Source organism: Trichechus manatus, unplaced genomic scaffold (assembly GCF_000243295.1).
Source record: "Trichechus manatus latirostris isolate Lorelei unplaced genomic scaffold, TriManLat1.0 scaffold00105, whole genome shotgun sequence".
In the NCBI taxonomy this organism is placed as follows: domain Eukaryota; kingdom Metazoa; phylum Chordata; class Mammalia; order Sirenia; family Trichechidae; genus Trichechus; species Trichechus manatus.
Window position 1 is genome coordinate 9,063,600 of NW_004444041.1, and position 25,008 is coordinate 9,088,607.

General features: G+C 37.0%; 1 protein-coding gene across 3 annotated transcripts in view; it reads left to right on the forward strand.

Annotated features, from left to right (window-relative positions):
• The window catches only part of RCHY1 (ring finger and CHY zinc finger domain containing 1), a 37,699-nt gene extending 12,807 nt beyond the window's left edge, over positions 1-24,892 (forward strand). Inside the window, exons 4-9 of one of the 3 annotated variants that reach the window (XM_004383144.2) lie at positions 16,001-16,079; positions 18,498-18,542; positions 18,655-18,713; positions 18,805-18,831; positions 19,770-19,890; positions 23,296-23,959. In XM_004383144.2, the coding sequence (XP_004383201.1) occupies positions 16,001-16,079; positions 18,498-18,542; positions 18,655-18,713; positions 18,805-18,831; positions 19,770-19,890; positions 23,296-23,424 (460 nt within the window). In that variant the 3' untranslated portion in view covers positions 23,425-23,959. Of the gene's footprint in view, positions 1-16,000; positions 16,080-18,497; positions 18,543-18,654; positions 18,714-18,804; positions 18,832-19,769; positions 19,891-23,295 lie in introns of all 3 variants that reach the window. The other 2 variants (XM_012557488.2, XM_023737640.1) reach the window with 2 other exon arrangements.
• Positions 24,893-25,008: the final 116 nt, after the last annotated feature.

Genomic DNA, 25,008 nt, shown 5'->3' on the forward strand with positions numbered 1-25,008 from the left:
CTAGCCCAATGTAAGCTTTCATTTTGTGAATGGAGGTCTAAAGGTACTCTACGCTGTCCAAGGGTGCATTGGCTCATCATGTCCCATCCACCTAGTTAGTGTTATGTTCATGTGTAGGGCTCATTACTTGTGTTTTTTTTTTTTTTTTTTTAAAAGTGGGATAATCTGATTCTTCCCATAAAAATGCATATCTGTACAGAACACAAATAATGTTATTTCCAGTATAATTGTGTGGGAAGGGAATGTTTTGATTAGTTTGTTCAAGCCAATGTTCTTTTTAAAGAATTGTTGTAAATAGATAATCGTCCCATTTCTGAAGGGTCCTAGAGTCTAGTAAAAAGGGGGGGAGATGAATCATTTTTATTTGCAGCCAGGTAATTGCTTTGCTTGATAAAATCCCAAAGTATCTAGGGTATTCTCTGTTGCAGTGAATAGCTAACTTGGGCAAACACGAACACCTTTGTGTTTTGCAGAGCAAGCTCTCAAGTGTTCCATGACCTGGTCGAGTGTTATGGGTTGGGTTAAATTAAAGCATGATGCCTGTGTTGAGCTAGCAATCCAGGAGTATGCCATAATCTTAACTCGTATGGCTCACTTAAAGGTGATGTTGTGGTTAACAGTAGCATTGGGTATAAGACTATAATTTCATATAGGGGATGCTAATGGGTCTTTATTTTGATGCCCAGGTTGTGGAGAGGGATGACAGATCCAACACTGAGTCAAGTTTCTGGTATTGGCTACTGCTTGGCATAATCTGACAAAAGCATTCTCATGCCAGGCTTCAATGGGAATTGTGAGCATGAGAGAGAGAAACCGTAAGAGAACCTTCATAGTCTAGGAAAACTGCCCAAAAATAGTATATATAAGAGCACAAAGAGTACAAATTATGGCAATAATGAAATAGGCTCCTTCAGTGATTAGTGTATAAGATGGTATAAGAGCCGTCAAAAGTGATAGCAGACAAATAGTTACAGTGCTAAAAGCAAATAGGTATGTTAAGAGTTCTGTGTTGCACCTAGTGTAGGAACTGAGAGATGAATAACCTTTGCCAGTCAATAAAATCTAACTTATAGAATAAAGGTACTTCAAAGACTATCAGTATTAGGCAAAGTGTAACAATTTCAAGAGCTGACATAGGAGATTACTAAAAACCACCAAGAAATCAGACAACAAATGTGCAGTACATGTAGGAGAAGGAAAATAGTAAAAATTAGGAAACAAAGTCCATAAAGTCCAAATTTTGTGGTATCTTGCATGGATCTTGTTCCGTGATCTTGCTTTCAGCCGTCTGCTTCTGGCGTGATTGTCTACTTCTGGCCACTGGGGCGGTTAAATTTCATTTTGAGCCCCTCAGCTGGTTGGACAGTCCAGACAGAAGCTGTGGTCTTCTTTAATTGGGAGAGATAAATCCACGTCTCAACTTCCTGTAATTTAGCGGCACAAGGATTAGTGAGAAGGACTAGGTAAGGTCTCTTCCATCGAGATTTGAGGGAATCTTTTAATTGGTATCTTTCAGTTATCAGTCTCTAGATTGAATATTAGACAATGTAGATACTTCTTGCTTTCAACTGTCAAAAGCTTCTTTAACTTGTGTAAAGTACTCTTTAAAATATTGGGTTAAAGATTGACAATATTGATACAGGCCAAGGCTGAATTAGATTTGATTCAGGGCAAGTTGTCCAGTATGGGAGGGTCATGGGCCATCCAGTAATCTTATGAGGAGTCAATTTGTGAAGTGCAAATAGAGTAGTTATTTAATTTAAATGGACCAGTAGTAACACTTTAGTCCAGGGCAACTGTAAAGATTTAGAAAGTTTTGCTAGTTGAGTTTTTATTATACCATTAGTTTTTTCGGCTAGACCAGAAGATTGGGGATGGTAAGGACAATGAAGTCTTCGAAAAATAGGGAAAATTTTGCATATATCTTTAATTATTTGACCAGCAAAATGGGTGCCGTGATCATTACAGAGGAACCTTGGGGCTCCCCAAGTGGGGATGATAATTTCAACAAAGGTGGCAGTGGCTTGATGACCCAGGAAAGCTTCTACCCAGTGAGAAAAATCTACAGATCATTCCTAATACAAATTTTTAACCATTGAGAGTGGAAGGAAGTTAGATGAAATCAATCTGCCATTCAAGCATTGGTTCTGAAAGCAGAGGGAATCTCCTACACAGAGCTTTATAAGGTTTGCCTGAATTAAATTGAGAGCAAATTGGACATTAGGAAGCCACTTGTTTGACACTTTCATCAAAGTGCCCCCATGAATATTTCCTTAAAATTTCCCTGTTTTTATCTCTTCCCAAATGGGTATTCATATGAAATGCTTCCAGCATAGAGATTTGCAAAGATTCAGGGAGAACTAAGTTCTCATTAGGGCCCATTCATATCCCAGAGGTCCCAAAAGCTTGACTCCATCCATGTCATTAAGGTTAGCTTCATTTGCTGATGTGGCACGACTCAAAATGAGAAGAAACAGCTGAAAACATCCATTAATAATCGGAACGAGGAATGTACGAAGTATGAATCTAGGAAAATTGGAAGTCAAAAATGAAATGGAATGCCTAAACATTGATAACCTAGTAATTAGTGAGCTGCAATGGACTGGTATTTGCCATTTTGAGTCAGACAGTCATATGGCATACCATGCCAGGAATGACAGCTTGTAAAGGAATGGTGTTGCATTTATCATCAGAAAGAATATTTCAAGCTTTATCATGAAGTATGAAGCTGTCAGTAATAGAATAATATCTGTATACCTACAAGGAAGACCAGTTAACGCGGCTGTTATTCACATTTACACACCAGCCACTCACAAGGCCAAAGATGAAGAAATTGAAGATTTTTACCAATTCTGCAGCCTGAAATTGATTAAACATGTAATCAGGATGCATTGATCATTATTGGTGATTGGAATACAAAAGTTGGAGACAAAGAATAAGTATCGGTAGTTGGAAAATATGGCCTTGGTGATAAAACCAGTGCCGGAGATCGCATGATAGAATTTTGCAAGACCAACGACTTCTTCGTTGTGAATACGTTTTTTCATCAACATCAACAGCGATTATATACGTGGACCTTCCCAGCTGGAATACGCGGCAATCAAATCGAGTACATCTGTGGAAAGAGACGATGGGAAAGCTCAATATCATCAGTCAGGACAAGGCCAGGGGCTGACTGCGGAACAGACCGTCAGTTGCTTATATGCAAGTTCAAATGGAAGCTGAAGGAAATTAGAACAAGTCTATGAGAGTCAAAGTACAACCTTGAGTATATCCCACCTGAATTTAGAGACCATCTCAAGAATAGATTTGATGTGTTGAATACTAATGATCAAAGACGAGACGAGTTGTGGAATGACATCAAGGACATCATACATGAAGAAAGCAAGATGTTACTAAAAAGACAGGGAAGTAAAGAGTAAAATGGGTGTTAGAAGAGACTCTGAAACTTGCTATTGAACGTTGAGTAGCTAAAGCAAAAGGAAGAAATGATGAAGTAAAAGAACTGAACAGAAGATTTCAAAGGGCAGGTCGAGAAGACAAAGTATTATGATGATGTGTAAAGGGCTGGAGATAGAAAACCAAAAGAGAAGAACTCGCTCGGCATTTCTCAAGCGGAAAGAACGGAAGAAAAAATTCAAGCCTCTACTTGCAATATTGAAGGATTCTGTGGGGAAAATGTTAAACAACACAGGAAGCATCGAAAGAAGATGGATAGAATGCACAGAGTCACTTTACCAAAAAGGAGGGTAGCATATGATCAGGAACCGATGGTACTGAAGGAAGAGATCCAAACTGCACTGAAGGCTTTGGCAGAAAACAAAGCTCCGGGAATTGATGGAATACTAACTGAGATGTTTCAGCAAATGGATGCAGCACTGGAAGTGCTCATTCGTATGTGCTAAGAAATTTGGAAGACAGCTGCCTGGTCAGCCAACTAGAAGAGATCCATATTTATGCCTATACTCAAGAAAGGTGATCCAACCAAATGAGGAAATTATAAAACAATATCATTAATATCACACACAAGTAAAATTTTGCCAGAGATCATTCACAAGCAGTTGTAGCCATACATCAATAGGGAAGTACCAGAAATTCAAGCTGGATTCAGAAGAGGACGTGTAACCAGAGATACAATTGCTGATGTCAGATGGATCATGGCTGAAAGCAGAGAATACCAGAAAGATGTTTACCTGTGTTTATTGACTATGCAAAGACATTCGACTGTGTGGATCGTAACAAATTATGGTAACATTGTGAAGAATGGGAATTCCAGAACACTTAATTGTTCTCATGAGGAAACTGTACATAGATTAGGAGGCAGTTGTTTGAACAGAACAAGGGGATACTGCGTGGTTTAAAGTTAGGAGAGGTGTGGATCAGGGTTATATCTTTTCACTATACCTATTCAATCTATATGCTGAGTAAATAACCCGAGAAACTGGACTATAGGAAGAAGAATGGGGCATCAGGATTGGAGGAAAACTCATTAGCAACCTTCATTATGCAGGTGACACAAGCTTGCTTGCTGAAAGTGAAGAGAACTTGAAGCACTCACTGATGAAGTTCAAAGACCACAGCCTTCAGTATGGATTAAACTTTTCATCATAAAGAATACAAAAATCCTTGCAACTGGACCAATAAACAGAGAAAAGATTGAAGCTGTCAAGAATTTCATTTTACTTGAATCTACAGTCAACACCCATGGAAGCAGCAGTGAAGAAATCAAAAGATCATTGCATTGGGCAAATCTGCTGTGAAAGATCTCTTTAAAGTGTTAAAAAGCAAAGATTTCACCTTTAAGACTAAGGTGTGCCTGACCCAAGCCGTGGTGTTTTCCATCGCTTCATATGCATGTGAAAGGTGGACGATGAATAAGCAAGACTGAAGAAGAATTGACACCTTTGAATTGCGTTGGCGAAGAATATCAAATATATCGTGGACTGCCAAAAGAATGAACAAGTCTGTCTTGAAAGAAGTACAACTGGAATGCATCTTAGAAGCAAGGATGGTGAGACTACGTCTCCCATACTTGGGACGTGTTATCGCGAGGGATCAGTCCCTGGAGAAAGACATCATGCTTGGTAAAGTGGAGTGTCAGCGAAAAAGAAGTAGATCCTCAACGGGATGTGTTGACACAGTGGTTGCAACTATGGGCTCAAACATAATGATTGTGAGGATGGTGCAGGACCGGGCACTGTTTCGTTCTGTTTTACATAGGGTTGCTGTGAGTCATAACCAACTTAATGGCACCTAACAGCAACAACAACAACAGCATATCCAGAGGCAGACCACTGGGAGTATCCGTATTTTTTCTATTTTTTCAGTGTCATCTTGTGGGCCTGATTTTTGATGTTCAATTAAGTCCTTTACAGCAACAGTTCTGGGTCTAGAGGGGTTTTCTGCAAGCACATTGAATGATGTTTCATCATCTAAAATAGTGCCCCAATGTGAGGAACCATGCATGACTGTTAAAACTTTGTGAGGAATTTGACAGGATTGAAACAAGGAGGAGTATGATCCTTAAAACTTTGAGAAAAAACATGATCTACAGTAGCAGAAAAATCTCCCCTCAATGAGTTTCAACCCTTTGGGTTAATGGGCCTGAATTTTAATTACAGTGATCTCAGAGGGGAACAATTAGGGCTTCTAAGAGGTCTGCTACTAAGGGTCCATCTTTAATTTGAGTTACAGAAGAGGTCGAGAGCTCCATGTTCTCATAATGTGCCCAAATCATGAACCACTCCAAATTCATACCTCGAGTCTGTAATAATGTCTACTGACCTCCAGATACCAGCTTGGAAGCCCTCGTGAGTGCTGTTGTTCAGCTTGTTAAGCTGAAGTGACTTCAGGAAGGGCCCCACTTTCAAGACCTCGGTGGAGGTGGTTGTGGCATGTCCTGGTAGATTCAGGCTTTAAATATGATCTATCAACAAGTAGAATTAAATTGGGATTTGATGATGGGGTTTCTTGTAAATCTTGCCTAGGAGACAAAAGCTGTCCAGTAAAATTTAAGCAGTCATGGGGTAGATTGTCATCATCAATAGATAGAGGAAGCAATGTAGCTAAATTCAGAGTTTACAGTATGTAAATGAATACTAGAAGCTGCCAAAAGGAGAACTTCATCAGAAATTAGCCTCCTGGCTGAAAGATGTTGAGTTAATGTTGAATTTAGAATGGCTGACACCACATGAGAAAGAAAAACGTCAAGAAAATTCCCTAAAACTAAGGCTGCTGTGGTCTCAACTAGTCTAGCTGTTGCAGTGACTGCTCTAAGGCAAGGGAGTAGCAACTACCAACAGGGTCTAATTGAATGGTGTAATAACCAATGGGTCTGTGTTGTTCTCTGTCTTTTTGAGTGAGGACTCCTAGAGCATTTGCAGAAGTCTTATGGACAAAAAGTGAAAAGTCCAAGTTATAATTAGGAAATCCTAGAGCAGGAATATTAATGCATCTTTTAGTTTAGTAATGGCTTTTTGGCCATCTTTGGAAAGTTAGAAGGGGTCAGGCTTCAAACTCTAGATAATGGTAAAGAAGTTGAGCCAGCAAAGAAAAATTAGGTATTCAAGTTCTGCAATAGCCATAGAGTCCCACAAATCCTCTTAATTGTTTCTTGGCAGTAGGGGCAGAATAAGCCTGGATCGTTTCGTTTGGGGTCTATAGTGACCCCTTTTGCTGAAAAAATATGTCATAAGTATTTAACAAAAAGTTGAGCTAGTTTTTCTTTGGAGAACTTGTGCTCACCTGTGGCCAAATGTTGTAACAATAGGATGCTGTCGGTGAGGCACGCCTGTTGAGAGTTAGACCAGACCAGTAAATTGTTGACATATTCTAATAACGTAGAACTCTGAGTCAACTGTAAGGCTGCAAACCAGCAGTAAAATCTGAGAAAAGTGGGTATGATAACTTGGTAAAGACTGGAGGCATCATGGTCCAAATTAATTGATGGTCCCCACAAGTGAAAACGAATAAGTATTGGCTGTCTAGACGAACTGGGATGCTAAAGAAAGCACTGCAAAGATAGATCACTGTGAAGTGAGTTGCTTCAGGAATTACATTAGAAAGAAGCAAGTGAGGATTGGGGACTACAGGAAATCTAGGAATTACTACACGGTTAATAGCATGTAGGTCTTGTAGAAATCTTCAGCCCCACCTGTTGGATATCTTGACAGGGAAATCTGGAGTGTTGCAGGGGCTAGTCCAAGGGATTATTAAGCCTTTAATTAGAAAGCGTTGAATTATTGGGACAAGTCCTTCTTTAGCTTCTCGTTTCAAAGAGTATTGTGAAATTTTAGGTAAAAGTTTAGAGGTATCTCTTTCAATCTTAATTGGTTCAGCTGATAGGACCTGACCAGCATCGGTAGACGTGTCCCATAAAGTTTCAGGTATAGAAAACAGGAATTCTGTAGAACTGGATAAAGCAGGGGAATGACTTTCTTGTAAGGGCAAACTAAATGCCTCTAAATAACAAAGATATTCTTTATTGGAAGCATTTTCTGTGGTAGAACTGGTATGCTGTCTAGTTTTAGGTAAATCTAAGAGTTATCTCTCCCATTTGTGAAAATTTTAATTGACATTTCCATTTAGATAAAAGATCTTCTCCTGATAAATTTGTAGTGTATCAAATCTAAGTAAAAATTGATGCATATCTTCAAGGACCTAAAGAGATCGAAACTGGTTGAGGATGGGCCAAAGTCTTCTTTATTAGTAACCCCTACTAGTTTTGATGTTTTATTACTCTGGGGCCAGGGCTTTTGTAAACTTGGAGAGTTAATTGCAGATAAGGTAACTCTTGTGTCAATTAAAAATTTACATGGTTTCCCTTGTGAATTTAGTTCTACCAGGGAAAAGGTCCTTGTAAATTCCCTGGAAGTCTTTCATGCCAAATTGGGGGGACATGTTGTTAGTTGGTGGGTTACGGAGTTTGCTTTTTAATATAATGCAGTTCTTTTTAAAATGAGTGAGCTTTTTGCAATAAAAGCAAGTGTTAGTCCCAGTCTCATTGCTATTCCCAGGGCCTCTTTTTTGAAATGGGAGCTTTTCCATTGGCTGGGTTTGTAGCTGTTGCATTTGTAAAGCCATTAATGTTTTTGTTTTGGCAGTTTCTTTAGTTTCTATAATTTGAGCTAATTTATGAGCTAAATCTGTTAGCTCAGCTATAGCAGTAGTTTTCCTAGTTATGTCTTTTTAGGCTGAATGTTCTGGATTAAAACCAGATATAAATGCTGCATTAAAAGCTCCTGGAGTGTCCAGGTTTAACCCGGAGTGTCCAGCGAATTTTTAATATCGATTTTGGTAATCATCAACAGCCTCATCCCTCTTTTGTACACAGGAATGAATTTTTGTCCAGTCTGCTATGGGAGGAAAGGCAGTCTTAAGGGCATCATGCAATGTCTTTGTTTTGTCTTGGGCTTCTTTTAGTATTTCATCAGCTGTTTTGCTGGTATCTAAAGAAAGACTGCCTTGGGCATCTTTCCATTCAGCATGTTCTAACCATATCTGAGCATTGCCAGGGTTTAGTAGCATGTGCACTAATTGATATAGATCAGGTAGCCCAGGTTGATATGCTTCAGGGAGAATTTTAAATTTTTCAGCAAATTTATAGGGATCCTTCCCTAAATCTGGAAAATCTTTAACAATACTATGTAATTTATTGCAAGTCCGAGGAACAAAGGACATGCTAGTTTCTTTGGGGTTTTCCCTGGTATCTACCCCGGCGGTGTAGGATGAATTTTAAAGGGAATCTCAGGAACTGGTTTACGTTCCAGTTTAGTCTCTTCTGAAGCATCTTTAGGATAATACACGAGTTCAGTTAAAATATTTTCGGTGGAGGAGGAAGATACGAAAGGGAAAAAAAGGGCAGCTGCCAGTGGAACCAGAGGGAGGTGGAGGAACTGTTACCTGGTAGGTTAACTGGTGAAGGTACAGTGCTCTGACATTGTAACTGTTTATTGTGTTTGGCCTGTTTTATAATGGTGGCCTGCATGGAAGTGAATTTATCATTCTGATTTCTCCTAAACCAAAAAAACCCAAACCTTTTGCTGTGGCGTCAGTTCAGACTCATAGCAACCCTGTTTCTCCTAGAAGCTTCTAAATACCAATTAGTGAAAGCATCCCATTATGCCATTGTGTTTCTTTTATTTAGGACCGCCTGGCTTCTGATTCACTTTGCAGAAGAGTTAACTTGTTTAAATCAAATGAGTCCCACGATGGCCGTTAATCGTCTAAATTGTTGTCTGTAAGTGCATGCCAGTGGTCAATATACAAAATTGAACCGAGGCCATGAAGTTTAACCATATAAGCTGCAGGAATCCCTGAGGGGTGTCCTGAGTGAGCTGTTGACCTGGCATTCCCCATCAAGAGAAACTTGCAAGTATTTAAACCTAAAGTACATACAGAAACTTTACAGTGCACCAAGGAGAAAAAGGAGTTCACTGATAGGAACTGGCCACTAGATGTCAGTCCTGCTAAACTTAATCTGGCAGTGAACTCAGCATGATGCTCGAGGAGTGAGCCAAAAATGAAAGTAAAGAGATAGGATAGACAATAAAGAGCCATCTTCGCAATAAGGAGAGGCTTCTAGCTAAGAGGGTTTATCTCCAGTGAGTCCTGAGAATTCGAGGAAATAGATGGGTACAAAGGGCCTGTGCTGGTACATGGGCATGCCGGGTCTGTGACTTCTCAGGAATGCAGAAGATAATGCTGCTTCAGATCCTGCCGACTATGCCAAAGAAATGTCATAGAGTAACGACCTGTACTCTGCTTAAAGTAAAAATAGATTTATTGAAAGAAAAACCACTAGAGCGGGGTCCATGCTACATCTCACAAAGTGAAAACAAGCACTCCAGGGATGAGCAGTTTCTTGGGGACAGTTATAGGCCTAAACTAGGAGCTTAGGTTACAGTATTCTGATTGGTTGCTAAGCATTTAGAGAGGTGGGAAGTGGGATATCTCAAAGCAGGGCTGTTGCTAGGATTGGTTTATATAAGTTAAGGGGATTGGACACTGCGTAATTGCAGAGGTACATGCCGATCAGGATGGGGAGGAGGTTAATGGTTGATTGTAGACCAGATCAGCTCCAGTTTGAAGTTCTTTGAAATGTAAAGGTCAGCCATCTGGTTAAGGGTGAGTTAGAGCCTAGGTGATTACAAAATAAATTTTCTCAGGATGAATTGTTAAGATAACAGGCTTAAGGCAAAGTCATTTCCTGAGAACAGCTTACACAAAGGGTTTTGATAGCTGTTTGAGCAATGATCCCCACCCTCCTGCCCCCTGCCCGAGCATTCTGCTCATGTTCCTTTGGCTTAATCACATCACAGAAAAACATTTCCTTAGCAAGATTAAGTCTTTACAAAGGTTAACTGTTGCTAGGGCAAAAGCAGAACTTGAGAAAATGAAGTCAGGCACAAACCTCAAGTCATTTATTTCAGATTTATCAGATACCCCAATTTTAAATTTCTTTACACACTGGGTATAATATGTAAAAAATTATATAAACTCTGGATGCTATTATCTTTCTCCAAAAAGAATTTTCTCTTTTTATGCAGTTAGTATAGGGATAGACGTCTTTATTCCAATTAATGATTGAGATGATAAGAGGCTAAGTTTCAATTTTTTGTAAGTTTTGTTCCATTTTGTTTTATCTTACTCAGGGATCTTGACTTAAAGCCAGGGATGTTTACTGGGGCATCTCTTTCATGGTGGGACCTGGACTTCAGTTTTTGCCCCCCAGCACAGGAACCACCACCTATTTGTCAGTTTATTGTACTGTGGTGGTTTATGTGTTGCTAAGATGCTGGAAGCTATGCCAGCAGTCTTTTAAATATTAGCGTGGTCACCCATGAGATTTCAGTGAAGTTTCCAGACTAAGACAGTGTAAGAAGAAAGGCCTGGCAATCCATTTCCAGAAATTAGCCAATGAAAAAACCTTATGGATCACAAAAGAATGTTGCCTGATAACAGTGCTAGAAGATGAGCCCTCTAGGTTGGAAAACCAAACCCATTGCCATTGGGTGCATTCCGACTCATAGCAACCCTATAGGACAGAGTAGAACTGCCCCATAGAGTTTCCAGGGAGTGGCTGGTGGATTCGAACTGCTGACCTTTTGGTTAGCAGCTGATCTCTTAACTGCTGGGATACCAGAGCTCCTCTAGATTGGAAGTCATTCAAAATACACAGTGGCCATAAAAATGAACTCGAGCATAGCAACAATGGTGAAGATGGTGCAGGACTGAGCTGTGTTTCATTCTGTTGTACATGGAGTCACCGTGAGTAGTGACTGACTCAGAGGCGATTAATAACAGCAGCAGCACAGGGAAACTGCCAGAGTCTTTGCTTAGTTTCTTAGCCTCTTGCCTGTTGTTTTCTTTCCTACTTCTTCACTTGTCACTGCAAATTCCACAAGGAGGGAAGAAGTGAAATTGAATATTGGTTTTACCTCAATATATTTCTCTTTTCTCTGGAATCTTGGTCCTTCAGGTCCTTGGTTGCTCTTTACTGCTTTCAAACAACTTGTTTGTTTTCTTTAAATGCAGTTTTTCTAGTTCTCAGCAGGAACTCTAGTTCTATACAGGTTACTCTATCATTGTGGAAATGAAAGTCACAATATATGTTCAGTTTTGCTTATTTTTTAAATCATGTTATATGTAGTCTTCTGTGGCTTGCTGTTTTCACTGAGCCTTGTTTCTAAGATTCATCCTGTTTGATTTATGAGCTGCAGTTAATTTTCACCATTGTGTAGTGTTATATTGTATGTCAGATCTACCTATAGCTTTTAATCATCACTGTAACAACCAAGGAATTTTCTAGCTTATTTATTGACTTTCTAGTTGTGGGGACTACAAAATACACTTCTCATCCTGCCTGGTAAATCTCAGTGTTCTTGAGATCAAGGTGTTTTCCTTATTTGAAATTCCTGTATCTGGCAGTGCCTTGTATATTGTACATACCTGGTAATGTATAGGCAGTGTATTCTTCACAAAATGTTTTCAATAGTATAATAGCTCTCAGTATATGAGGAAAGTTAGTCATAACTACTTACCATATAAGTCCAGTGGCTTCTTTTTAATTCTTTAATAGTTTTAAGTCCTTTTACAAGTAATGTACAGAAGTAAGAGTAAAGTTAGTGAAAAACAACTTTATGGAAATTTTAATAAGAATTTAAACATTGTAAATTCAAATTTTGATTCCATATTTTCATAGTTTTGAAGATGTATGTACTCATATTTGGCAGTGTTTTTTGAGTGTAACCATTTACTCGTCAATTAACATGCATGAGTCTGGAGCATATCTACCTTGTAAATAACTGATTCCAGGTTCTAGGGACATTCCTAATAGCTTAGCTTATAATTACTAATGGTTCTTCTTACACTTGCACCATCAAAATGCAATACTGATTGCAAATCTTAAATACATCCCTAATAGGTTCTGGCTTCACTTTTGGAAATGCATTGCCAAATTCAACACTTTTGAAAACTTCGAGGTGTCATACTTTTGTTGAAGAGAAGATAGTTGTTTTTGCTTCAAAATTGTGAAACACTTAGATTTATAAGCACCTATTAGAATGATCAATCCAATGAATATTTTCATTTTTATGTTTCTTTCCAGGCACTTTTCTGTATGTACTTCCCCATCAACATTTGATCTTGCCTTCAGTTTTGATCTTAAGAAGCTTAAGATTTACCAGACAGGCTGAGATGTTTATTTTGCAATCCCAACAATTTGGCAAGTCAATTAGGAACCGTATCAAGTATATTTAGGTGTATAAGCATTATAAAATATGGAAGAATGCTGTTAAACATCCTTTCAGCAGAACTAGATGGTCTAGGTTCTTGTCCTAAATATTGTGATTTGAAGTCCTTTCTATTAAATGACTAACTAGTTGAGAACACTGTAATTTCTTTTTTTCCCTAGAAATATATTGTTCTCTTATTTTCTTAAGTGAGACTATTCATCTGTGATGTCATCTGAAAACTCATAGTCTGAGATACTGCTTAGATGATCAATTTCACCATCATCATTAGAGTCCAGGGCATTGTTTCTAAACTGACAGTGGTTTTACCCCCAGGAGACATTTGGTGATGTCTGGCGACATTTTTGGTTGTCACAGCTGGTGGGGGCAAGGGTGCTACTGGGTGTCCAGTGGGTAGAAGCCAGGAATCCTTTTAACATCTTACAATGCATAAGGCAGTCCCCCAGCACAAAGATATCTGACCCAAAATGCCAATAGCACCTAGACTGAGAAATCCTAGTCTAGAGTTGTTATCTCTTTGCATTCATTTTCTGAAATTTGTCTAAAATTTTTCTCTATTTAATCTTTATGGATGAATAATGAAAAATTCTAATTTCTCAACTGTGTTCAAGGAAAAAAAGATTACAAAGATGTCTCCAGACTTTTTTATACCTTCTTGAAAGATGATGCAATACTTTGAGCAGTGGAAAAAGAGAACTGAAGGATATTGCAATAGTGATGATTTATTTTAGCTGTATCACCTTTTAGTTATTTCTACCACATTTCTACCTGTTTTCATACTTTCCATTTTAGTCTTTTTGTCAAGATAATTGAGGATAATTGATGAGTAATGATGAAAGAATTCCTAGATGCTATCTTAGTCATCTAGTGGTGCTATAACAGAAATACCACAAGTGGATGGCTTTAACAAAGAGAAGTTTATTCTCTCACAGTCTGGTAGGCTACAAGTCCAAATTCAGGGCATCAGCTCCAGAAGAAGGCTTATCTCTGTTACCTCTGGAGGAAAGTCCTTGTTGTCAGTCTTCCCCTGGACTAGGAGCTTCTCTGCACAGGAACCCCAGGTCGAAAGGATGTGTTCTGCTCCCAGCACTGCTTTCTTGGTGGTATGAGGTTCCCATGTCTCTCTGCTTGCTACTCTCTTTTATATCTCAAGAGATTGGCTTAAGATGCTATCTAGTAGATTTCATCAATGTAACTGCCACTAATCCGTCTTATTACATAATAGGTGATAGGATTTACAACACATAGGGAAATCATATCAGATTGCAAAATGGTAGACAGTCATAAAACACTGGGAATCATGACCTAGCCAAGTTGACAGATGTTTCTGGGGAACACAGTTCAGTCCATGACAGATGCTGAAATAGCAAATGATTCAAGATATAGGAAAAATAAGATAACTAAGATCCCACAATAAAATAAAGATCCCATAATAAAATAAGATTCCATAATAAGATCCCATGATAAAAAGAGCTCAATGGACCCATCTAGTTATTGTAACAAAAAATAAGTAAATTTTCTCTTTGTTGTTTGGAAGACCTCTAAGAAGGAATAAAAGTCATAAAATATTGATCTTTAAAAACAGAATTGATCAAAAAAGAAAGTAGGTCTATTGGACCCTAGTGGAGAATAGATACTGTATGAAAAAGGGTTATTTAGTCACATTAAACAGTTGCTGTTGTGTCGACTCTGACTCCTGGTGACCCCATGTGTGCTCCATAAGGTTTTCAATGGCTGATATTTTGGAAGTAGATAGCCAGGCCTTTTTTGTGAGGTGCCTCTGGGCAGACTTGAACCTCCATCCAACCTTTTGGTTAGTAGCTTAGTGCGTTAACTGTTTGCACCACCCAGGGACTCCTTTGCAGTCATGTAGGTTTGATAAATGCTGAATTTAATCTGTTTTCCTTCTCAGAACCTTTAACTTGCTAATTGTGCAGTGTAAATCTCTGAGAATGCAGGGTTTCTAATACTTGGTCTTAAAACTGGTCACAGTTATCTTATTTTTCCTATATCTTGAATCATTTGCTATTTCAGCATCTGTCATGGACTGAACTGTGTTCCCCAGAAACATCTGTCAACTTGGCTAGGTCATGATTCCCAGTGTTTTATGACTGTCTACCATTTTGCAATCTGATATGATTTCCCTATGTGTTGTAAATCCTATCACCTATGATGTAATAAGAGTGTTAAGTATTGACATAATTGGGAAATGCTTAGTTAAAATATATGTATGAAATAACTAAGAAATTTTCAGGTAAAAAAGTTGTTTCATAATTTATATCATTGAGTACTGATTATTTTAAGTAGGTATTTTAGGAGGCATTGTATCTGTTGTCATTGCTAAAAAATCTTTGGAACATCTCCTACGCAGTTGCTTTCAATGAGTGCCTGTGGCATCCTGCAAAGTCATCCATCGCCCTTGAGATATTCAGAACTCTACTTGTTTAGACTTTTTAAAAAAACTGCTAAAAGATATTGACAGAAAGATCTGTTGAATAAGATTAGCAGTCAGATACTGTGTTTAGTCAAAAGTGATGTACGACCATCGAATAATGACTCTTGTTTTTAAACAATAAAAATATCAGAAGACAAGTTGAAAAGTGTTTGTTTAATGGCAGCATTGTTGGAAACTCTTTACCCTCTTGTAATAACTTTAAAAAAATAGTCATTTGTGTGAATTCTTCTATTTTTATTAAAAGAGTAATCTTTTTTTAGCTGCACCTTCTGGTAGTCTTATAAAAAGGAATCAGATGTGATCTAAGTGATGTCTGTAAGGATATTTATTGTATCATTGTAGTAACTAAAGATTGTAAATTATAGCAGTGAGTATTTAAAAAAAAAATTATGATACATCCATAACATGTTATACTATGCAGCTATTAAGGAAAACGAAGTGGTTCTATATAGATAAAGTAATCTTCAGAATATATTAAGTATAAAAAAAAGTTACATAACAGCATATATAGAAGGAATTGATTTGTGTAAAAAACAAAACAACACCCAGAGTTTGCGTGTGTGTGTGCATGCACATATATACAATTTTTTAGGAAAAACAACTTAGGAGTAGATACCGTTCTATTTACAGTGGTTATATTTGTAGAGTAATATTGGGGAGATGGAAGTTTACCCCGTATTCTTCAGTATGTTTTGAATTTTTTTGCGGTGAGACTAAACTTAAGTCTTATATCATGAACAAATCACTGTAGTAAAAGATAATCTAATCTTTTGGCTTTCGTATGTTTTGTTAGGATTGGTCCAAAGGAAGATTTTTTCCACTGTTTGAAATGTAACTTATGCCTAGCTATGAATCTCCAAGGAAAACACAAGGTATATAATTCAGCTTGTATAATTTTTAAAGTATCACAGTGTTTTTGAAAACCAGCTTAAATCTTAATATGTTTTGGAAGCATGCTAATTTTCAAATATTACCAAGTGCAACTATGTCACCTTTTTTAAAGGCAGTATTAAGAAGTAGATACTCTAAAATATATGCCTCAGGATATCTGATCTATGGTTCTGTTTCTTCGCTATCATGTAAGAATACTTACATCAGTTACTAGCATAATGTTGGCAACTTCTGAGTTGGTTTATGGATTCTTATCACTGGTACTGCTTTTAAGAATAACTTTAAAAATACGTAGTACGGGAGAAATACTGAGCACTGTAGCCAGTTAGTACAACATTCTAAGAAGACTTAAGATACTTTTTTATTTCCTTTTATAGTTAAGACATATTTTAAATCTGGATGTAGGAATTGTATCATGATCCCAGATCCTTTACAATCTTTTTTCATTTAAAAAAAAAAAAAAAATCAACTATATAGTACTGATTTTACCTACTGTAAGAATTGAGAGAATGGAGAGACCAGTGAGGGTTAGAGTAGTGAGAGTGATATGAAAATATTTGAGAAGGGGGTATAGTTTAAGAAGCAGTATTGAGTGTGGATGTTGAGAGAGAGACATAGAAACACAGACATTGATTGGAAAGAGAAGCATTTGAAATCATTTGCTTAGCACTGAAGTAGGTTCAATAGGAAATGAAGGTAAGAGGCTATTACAGAAATATAGATATTAGATAATAACTGGCCTAAAATAGTATACTGTGTTTTTGCACAAATAATGCATGCATTCATGTTTGTTTGCTAACCGCTCACTTCCCCTATGAGGTATTTGCACTGCTATGCCAATTTTTTTTTATGTTGCTGTAAAAAAAATTACAGAAGGGTGCTTACTAAAATACCTCACCGGGGGAGGGAGTAGTTGGCAAATAAACATAAGAGGTGTGTGTTATTTGCGTAATAATACGGTAGCTGTCAGGGAAATTGATTGATGTGAGTAATGAACACAAAGGATATGGTAGCAAGGTATTTTGGAAGAAGAATGGGCTAACTAACAATGACTCCCAAGGTTTTTAGCCCTGACTTAAGGTACTTGATTAATAGATTGTGAATTTGTTGGAGATAAAGATTGAGTTTGGTTTTATAAACTTGAGTTTGGGGTGATAGCAAGATGTGCTAATGGAAATAGTCATGAGTCAATAGCTTCTTAAGAGATTACATTTCTGTGGTGCTTTATGGTTTCCAAAGCATGTGCAGTGTGTGCACACGTGTGTTTGCATGTGCACACACATAAAACCAAATCATTTTGTCCTCACGACAACATTTGCATCTCATCACCTTGAAGGTGCCATTGATTAACAGATACATTATGATTCCAGAGATTTTAAAATGTGTATGTGGAAAGTGTCCTTTAGAATCAACAGAATATTAATTTTGTTTTATAAATAAGGAAAATGAGGTTCAAGAAATAATAGCTTGTCCAAGATGTTAAGTAAGGGTTAGTAAGTGGCACAGCTAGGGTTACAGTCCAGATATTTAAATTTATTACTTTGAAGGTTTTCCCCCATTGTATTCTGTTGTCTTTAAAAAACTATATATATTTTCATTTTTTGTTGTTTCTCAGTTGTTTATCTTTTGCTTTCTTTATTTTACAAATGGTCCTGCCATCTACTCAAGTGCTTTCATTAAAAACCTGGGAGTCATCCATGACACCTTGCTTCCCCTTACCTCCCCACACCTAATCAGACGCCAAGTCTTGTCAAGTTAAGAACCTGGACTTGAGTCTGCCTCTTGGAACTCAAGTTTAGCTCCACTTCTTATTAGTGTGTAATTTTGGAAGTTATTTAGCTTCTCTTGGCCTCAGAATACCTCCTGTAAAGTAGGGTGATAATTGTACCTATTTCATTTAGGGTTCTGAGGTAATGGGCTAGCATATGGTATGTAGTAAATCTCAATATATATTAACTGTCTTTATTATTGTCAGTATTATTAAGTAGCTTGGCCTGCTAATTTTGGGCAAGGGCTTTGGAGTAAAACACATATAAGATAGAAAGATTCCAAACCTTATTTTCTCTGGATCTTGAATAAGTGTCTTGAGTCAGTAATTCAATTCCCTCATCTGTAAAATGGAAGTAATTATATTTCAATACTTAAAATTTATTGAGCATTTTCATTGTTTCAGGTAATGTGCCAAGCTTGAAATGGTTGTTGTAAGAATTAACGAATAAACTATTAAAATTTTCTTATCTTTCTGACATGTTGGAAGCATGTATTAATGTTAGTTACTATTTTTAGTGAGTCGATATTAACGTTTCCTTTATTGTTAGCTTTTATTATTAATACTATTGTTATATCTGACATCTTCACCTAGTTAAGCTTTTGGTAATGCGAATTTCTGTTTTAAACAGTGTATTGAAAATGTCTCCCGGCAGAATTGTCCAATATGTCTGGAGGTAAGCTTAAAAACTAACTTCGTTGGTTTTTTAAAATCTCCCCACTTGAATTTAAAATATTTGGATATTCATATAGTTTTCATAGGAGCAGTAGCATTTATTTCCTTTGTAGGATATTCACACATCTCGTGTTGTTGCTCATGTCTTGCCGTGTGGACATCTTTTACATAGGTAAGTAAGTACTTTTTTTTTTTCTCAATGATGTTTGAAAATAGTGAAGATAGTTTTTACCCTACTGAAATAATGTTGTATTTTCTTTCAGAACATGTTATGAAGAAATGTTGAAAGAGTGAGTGAGTGGTGGGATTTTTAAAAAATTATAATTTTAAGATGTCTTTTTTTTTTTGTGGATTGGGGAGGTGGGCAGACATTGTTACTTATGCTGTGTTGGACATGACAGATATTTATATTGAGATGGGTAGGGTAGATGGGTAGTATTAGACTGGGGAAAGCATCTTGAGGGATGTAACTACACCTTTGTCCCCATTCTTCTGTTATGCCTTATTTCGTCCGTCAGCTTGAGACAGAAACCTTATTTTCTGGGCATTCTTACCAGGGAGTACAGTCTCTGCCAGAGACAGTCATGGTGTTTTAATACTGCTGAGGAATGTTGCTCAAAATTCTCTTAAGATGTTATACTAGCCCAGTGTAATGACCTGCAAAGAAAGCTAGTAAAGAGATTATCTGAAACTAATAATATACTGTGGGGGAAGGATGTTAAAATTAGATGAGAATAGTTAGGAAAGAAGAGACTTTGTAAATGTAAATTGGCTTTGCAAATTGATGAGCAGAAATTTTAATTTGATATAAGAGCCAGATAAGAGAGGAACTTTTTCAGAATTTTTAAAAAGGAAAAATATCATCTGAATAATTTTTAGGGAATACAGTCTCCTCTTTTGCATGAATGTATTAAGAAATTGAGGTTTGTTTAGCTAAGAAGTAGCATAAAAAAAAAACAACCGTATGCTACAAACAATGTGGATTAATTCCTCTCCATTTTAGAGAACTAAGGAAAAAAATTGGTTTAAAACATACCATAAGATACAGGATTTTATTAAAAACCTTTATAATGTAAAGGTTTCCAAGTTCCTAATAGGCTATCTTGAAATATAGACTAGTGCTCTGCCTTGGATGGTTTATATGCCAGTTACTTTGCATCTCCTTTTATCTCTGAGTTGATATACTCACCAGTTAATGTTTGGAAGATAACTTTTCAATCTCTTCTAGAGGCTACAGATGTCCATTATGTATGCACTCAGCTTTAGACATGACTAGGTACTGGCGACAGCTGGATGATGAGGTAGCACAGACTCCTATGCCATCAGAATATCAGAACATGACTGTGGATGTGAGTAGAACCAATATTTAAAAGCTTTAGGTTTCTTATCAATGTTCTTGTTCTTTTTTGCCCTTTTGCTCAAATTTTGTCTAAAAAATACTGCTTTGATAACAGATGTCAATGTGATGATTAACGGGGAGGACAAAATAATCTCTAAATTTCAGTTACTTTGAGCTCGGACCAGAAAAAATTCTAGTACCTTTGTATAGTTCTTCCCAACACTAGATGGCAGGCAGCAGCTTTCTTCTGAACAGTTTACCAATTACTTGCCAGAATCAGTAACATAACTGACTGGAGGTAGATCACTGGTCTGATGTTTTATTTTATGTTTTACTTTTATTTTAAATTTTATTTAAGGAGAATATGTTTGTTGATTTTTGAAGAAGATTACATTTTAGTTTTTAATGTCTATTACCCTTTTTATTATGATTTAGACTTTATTTGGTCTTTATTAGCCTGCAATCTAAGGAGCCCTGGTGGTGCAATCATTAAGTGCTTAGCTGCTAACTGAGAGGTCCACAGTTCGAACTCACCAGCTGCTCTGCAGGAGAAAAGACCTGGCAATCTGCTTTTGTAAAGATTACATCCTTGGAAACCCTATGGGGCAGTTCTGCTGTGTCTCTAGGGTCGCTATGATTTGAATTGACTCGATGGCACACAGCAACCACAACAATAGCCTGCAACCTAAAGTACAAAAAGTATTTCTCTGCCTTTTGTTATTTTTTCCATTACTTAAGAGGTGTTGCTTTCTATTCTCAGCATAACATTGAGTTATAGATCAGAATTGGAAAGCTAGATAGCTTTCTGATGCTTTAACAATTTTTGGACATTCTGTGAATTTTCTGAACAACCTCAGTGTAATTCGAATATTTTTGCACGTAGTACTTCTGTACGCAAGGATAAAAGCCACACATTGTTGGTGCCATCAAGTTGATTCCAACTTATAGCGACCCCATGTGACAGAGTAGAACTGCTCCATAGTGTTTCCTAGGCTGTAATCTTTACAGGGGAGCCCTGGTGTTGCAATGGTTAAGCGCTGAGCTGCTAACCGAAAGGTCAGTGGTTTGAACCCATCAGCTCGCTCCACAGGAGAAAGATGTAGCACTCTGCTTCCGTAAAGATTTACAGCCTATGGTCTTGGGGAACATCTAGCTCAATTGGCATGACACGGCTTATAAAGACGATGCTCTACATTCTACCTTGGTGAGTAGTGTCTGGGGTCTTAAAAGCCTGTGAGTGGCCATCTAAGATACTCCACTGGTCATCCCTTCGGGAGCAAGGGAGAATGAAGAGAACAGGATACAAGGAAAACATTAGTCCGAAGGACTGATTGTCCACAGCCACCAAGGCCTCCACTGGACTGAGTCAAGTACAGCTAGATGGTGCCCGGCTACCACCACTGACTGCTCTGACCAGGATCACAACAGAGGGTTCTGGACAGAGCTGGAGAAGGATGTAGAGCATAATTCTAACTCACAAAAAAAAAGACCAGATTTACTGACCTAAAGGAGACTGGAGAAACCCTGAGAGTATGGCCCCCAAACGCCCTTTTAGCTCAGTGGTGAAGTTATGTCCGAGGTTCATCGTACAGCCTGGGAGTGAACAGCCCCGTAAAACCAGATGAGACTAACGAGGTACAGTAGTCCAGTGACAAGGGCCAGAAGGCAGAAGGGGACAAGGAAGCTGGTGATAGGGAACCCAAGGTTGAGTAAGGATATTGTTGATGTGTTGTGAGATTGTTAACCATTGTCATAGGGCAGCATTTGTAGTAACTGTTAAATGAGAAACTATTTTGTTCTGTAAGCCTTCATCTTAAGTGAGAATAACAGCACAATTGGAAGAGCGTAGTCAATGTCACTGAACTGTGCTTCTAGAAATTTTTGAAATGGTGTATCTTTGGCTATGTGTATTTTCAGCAAAAAAAAAGGTTGAGAAGTTAGAGGGTTGACATGTTGTGGGGTTGTTAACCGATGTCATAAAACAACATGTGTACTACTGTTTCATGAGAAACTATTTGTTCTGTAAGCCTTCATGTGAAGTACAATAAAAAAAAAAGATTTACAGCCTAGGAAGCCCTATGAAGAAGTTATCTTTTGTCCTTTAGGGTCATTGTGAGTTGGAATCGATTTGATGGCAGTGGGTTTGGTTTGGTTGGAATCTTTACAGGAGCAGATAACCAGCTCTTTCTCCCATGAAGCTTCTGGGTAGGTTTGAACTGCTGAGTGCTTAACTGTTATGCCACCAGGACTCCTTAAAAACCATATATCAAAACCAAATAAAAATTATTTGTTGTTTTATTCAAACAGGAGCATTTCATAATTCATGTGGATGATTGAGTTGTGTTAGTAAGGACAAAGAAAGATCATTTTTGGAATACTAACTGATAATGTGATGTTTTCCTAGAGGCTGAAGTGTGCTATGTTTCATGTAGATAATTTTTTTATAACAGCTTTATTAAAATATATACTATGGAATTCCCCTATTTAAGTGTACAATTCTGTGGTTTGTAAGTACAGTCACAGAGTTGTACAAACATCACCACAGTCAATTTTAGAACATTTTCATCACCCCAAAAAAGAAACCCCATACCCATGAGCATTCACTCCCATTTTCCCCACACCACCCCAGCCCTAGGCAACCAGTAATTCAGTATCTGCATGTAGATCATATTTTAAAAGAATTTTTTTCCAAATTATAATTTGGAGCAAATTTGGAAATTTTCTTTTCTGCTTATTATGGTGTTACTATTCTAAAGCTAATGCTTTTCTCTCATAGTAGTGTGTTGATCTATTTTTAGGTTAAAACCTCTTATTTTTCAGGATCTTAGTACTAGAAGAGATTTATTCCTAAATGGCATGTTACTGTATTTTAGAGATGAGCCAGCAGCCTCTCTACTCAATTTTAGGAACTATTCTTTTTGGACCTTAATTCATTCCTGAGTCATAGGAGATTAGTAATTTAGTATATTAAACCTAAAGAATCAGCAAACATGTTATAATAACTATGTGTAAATCTCAGTTTTAAAAGTTAAGGGAGATACATTTCTAGTGTCAATGAAAAATAATAGAAATTATATATGTTATTTTGAATTGTAAGCATTAGGTGATCTGATTATGCCTATGATAATTTTCTTGCTAGTACTATGTATATTATTTGGAAACTATTTTAAAATAAGTCTCCTTTGCTGAAATCTTTGTTCTTATTTTCAAAATTCAAAGCTACCTTAATGGCCTCTTAGAATTTTCAGTGAAAAAATGAAAACTGTTTCTATTTATGGAAATGTTTAGGCTTATATTTGTGTGTTTTGACATACTCAGTATGATTTTCAAGGGATTGTTTTGAGCAGACAGTGCCACCTTGTATATATATATAAGATTTATATACTTAATTTCAGTTAATCTCTTCATGTTTCAGATTCTCTGCAATGATTGCAATGGACGATCCACAGTCCAGTTCCATATATTAGGCATGAAATGTAAGATTTGTGAATCCTACAATACTGCTCAAGCTGGAGGATGTAGAAATACACTAGATCAGCAATGACCAGCCTGTACTACACTGGAAAACTCAGCATTTTCTGATACAGAAAAAGGCTTTCCTAAGTATCCTGTTGTCATAATGTGTCAGTCTATGCAGTAGAGTTGGTGTGTTTTGTACTAGTGTCACAGCATAAAATCATATTACAAGTACTTAAGGATTCAGGGTCTGTTTATAGAATTATCATAGCTCTGTATTGTATGAAAGCCACTGTGCTTGTGTTTTGATTGGAAATCCCTTTATTATCAGTTGTTTGGAAGCCAATGATGTTTGCCATTGAAATTCACATTCATAAAAGTATGTTACACTTCTGTGGAACTTTGCTTTAAGTGACACTACGCACGCAGAGTTTATTTCTAGTTCTTGATAGAACTGTACTTAATTCTCAGTATTATTCTTGACTTTTTAAGGGCTGTGCTATAATGAGAATAGGTTCTATCTTACTGTTAAAGTCTAATTACATATGCTTTAGAATTTCTAAAACATTCCTGTAAATGTGAATTTTAATGTAATAACTGCTAATAAAATTATATTGAAACAACATTTCATAGAACATTTTTTTTAAGGTTGTCTATTTTTGGCTCCATTAGGGCAATATAATCAATTATATAATATAAAATAAATCTTCTTTTCTTTCTCTTGCAGTATTCTTCTATAAGAGTAGTTGGGGAAAATGTTTTGTAAAGTAGCAGAACTCTTCCAAGGCCTTAATTGGTTTATGGTATTGTTCACATTCAGTATTTAAAGTTGTGTGTTAAAGTCCTGAAGTATTATTGTGGAGTTGTTTTGTTACTCCTTTAAGTTCTGTCAATATTTGCTTCACCTATTTGGGGGCACTAATGTTAGGTGCATGTATATTTATATTACTGTATCTTCTTGATGTGTTGAGCCTTTTATCATTATCCTTCTTTGTCTTTTATAACAGGTTTTGACTTAAAATCTATTTTGTCTGGTATCAATATGGCCACCCCTGCTCTCTTTTGGTTACTATTTTAATGGGTTATTTTTTCCCATTCTTTCAGTTTGCTTGTGTCCAACTCTTCCACGGCCTTCCTTAAGAAAAACAGCAACATTGAAAATAATTTGGTTTAGGTTGCCCAGAATTATTTCGTCTGAGAGTAATCTGTTCATTCATTCAGCAAGTATTTATTGAGCAACTACTATGTACCAAATATTGTGAGACAGGAGTGAACAGTACAGACAAGTCCTTGCCCTCATGGGGATATATTCTAGTGTTCTCATACCTGACCAGCTTATACCTTGTTTTTCTTTTTGCAAGCAGTGAATATCTTTTTTGTAAATGAATAGATTCTTTGTTCCCTAAATGCATGAAAGTAGGGATGAATGGATGGGAGAGGCATGGGACAATCCTGGCAAGATCTCTGATTATATAATACTTTTCTGGGCTCACATAGTTGGTGGAATTATATATATTTCATAATTCAGGAACTAAGTATACAAACATGATCTGGCCAACTTTTTTTTTTTTTTTTTCAATATTTTATTGTACTTCAGGTGAAGGCTTACAGAACAGATAATTTCTCATGTAACAGTAACACATATGCTGTTTTATGACATTGGTTAACAACC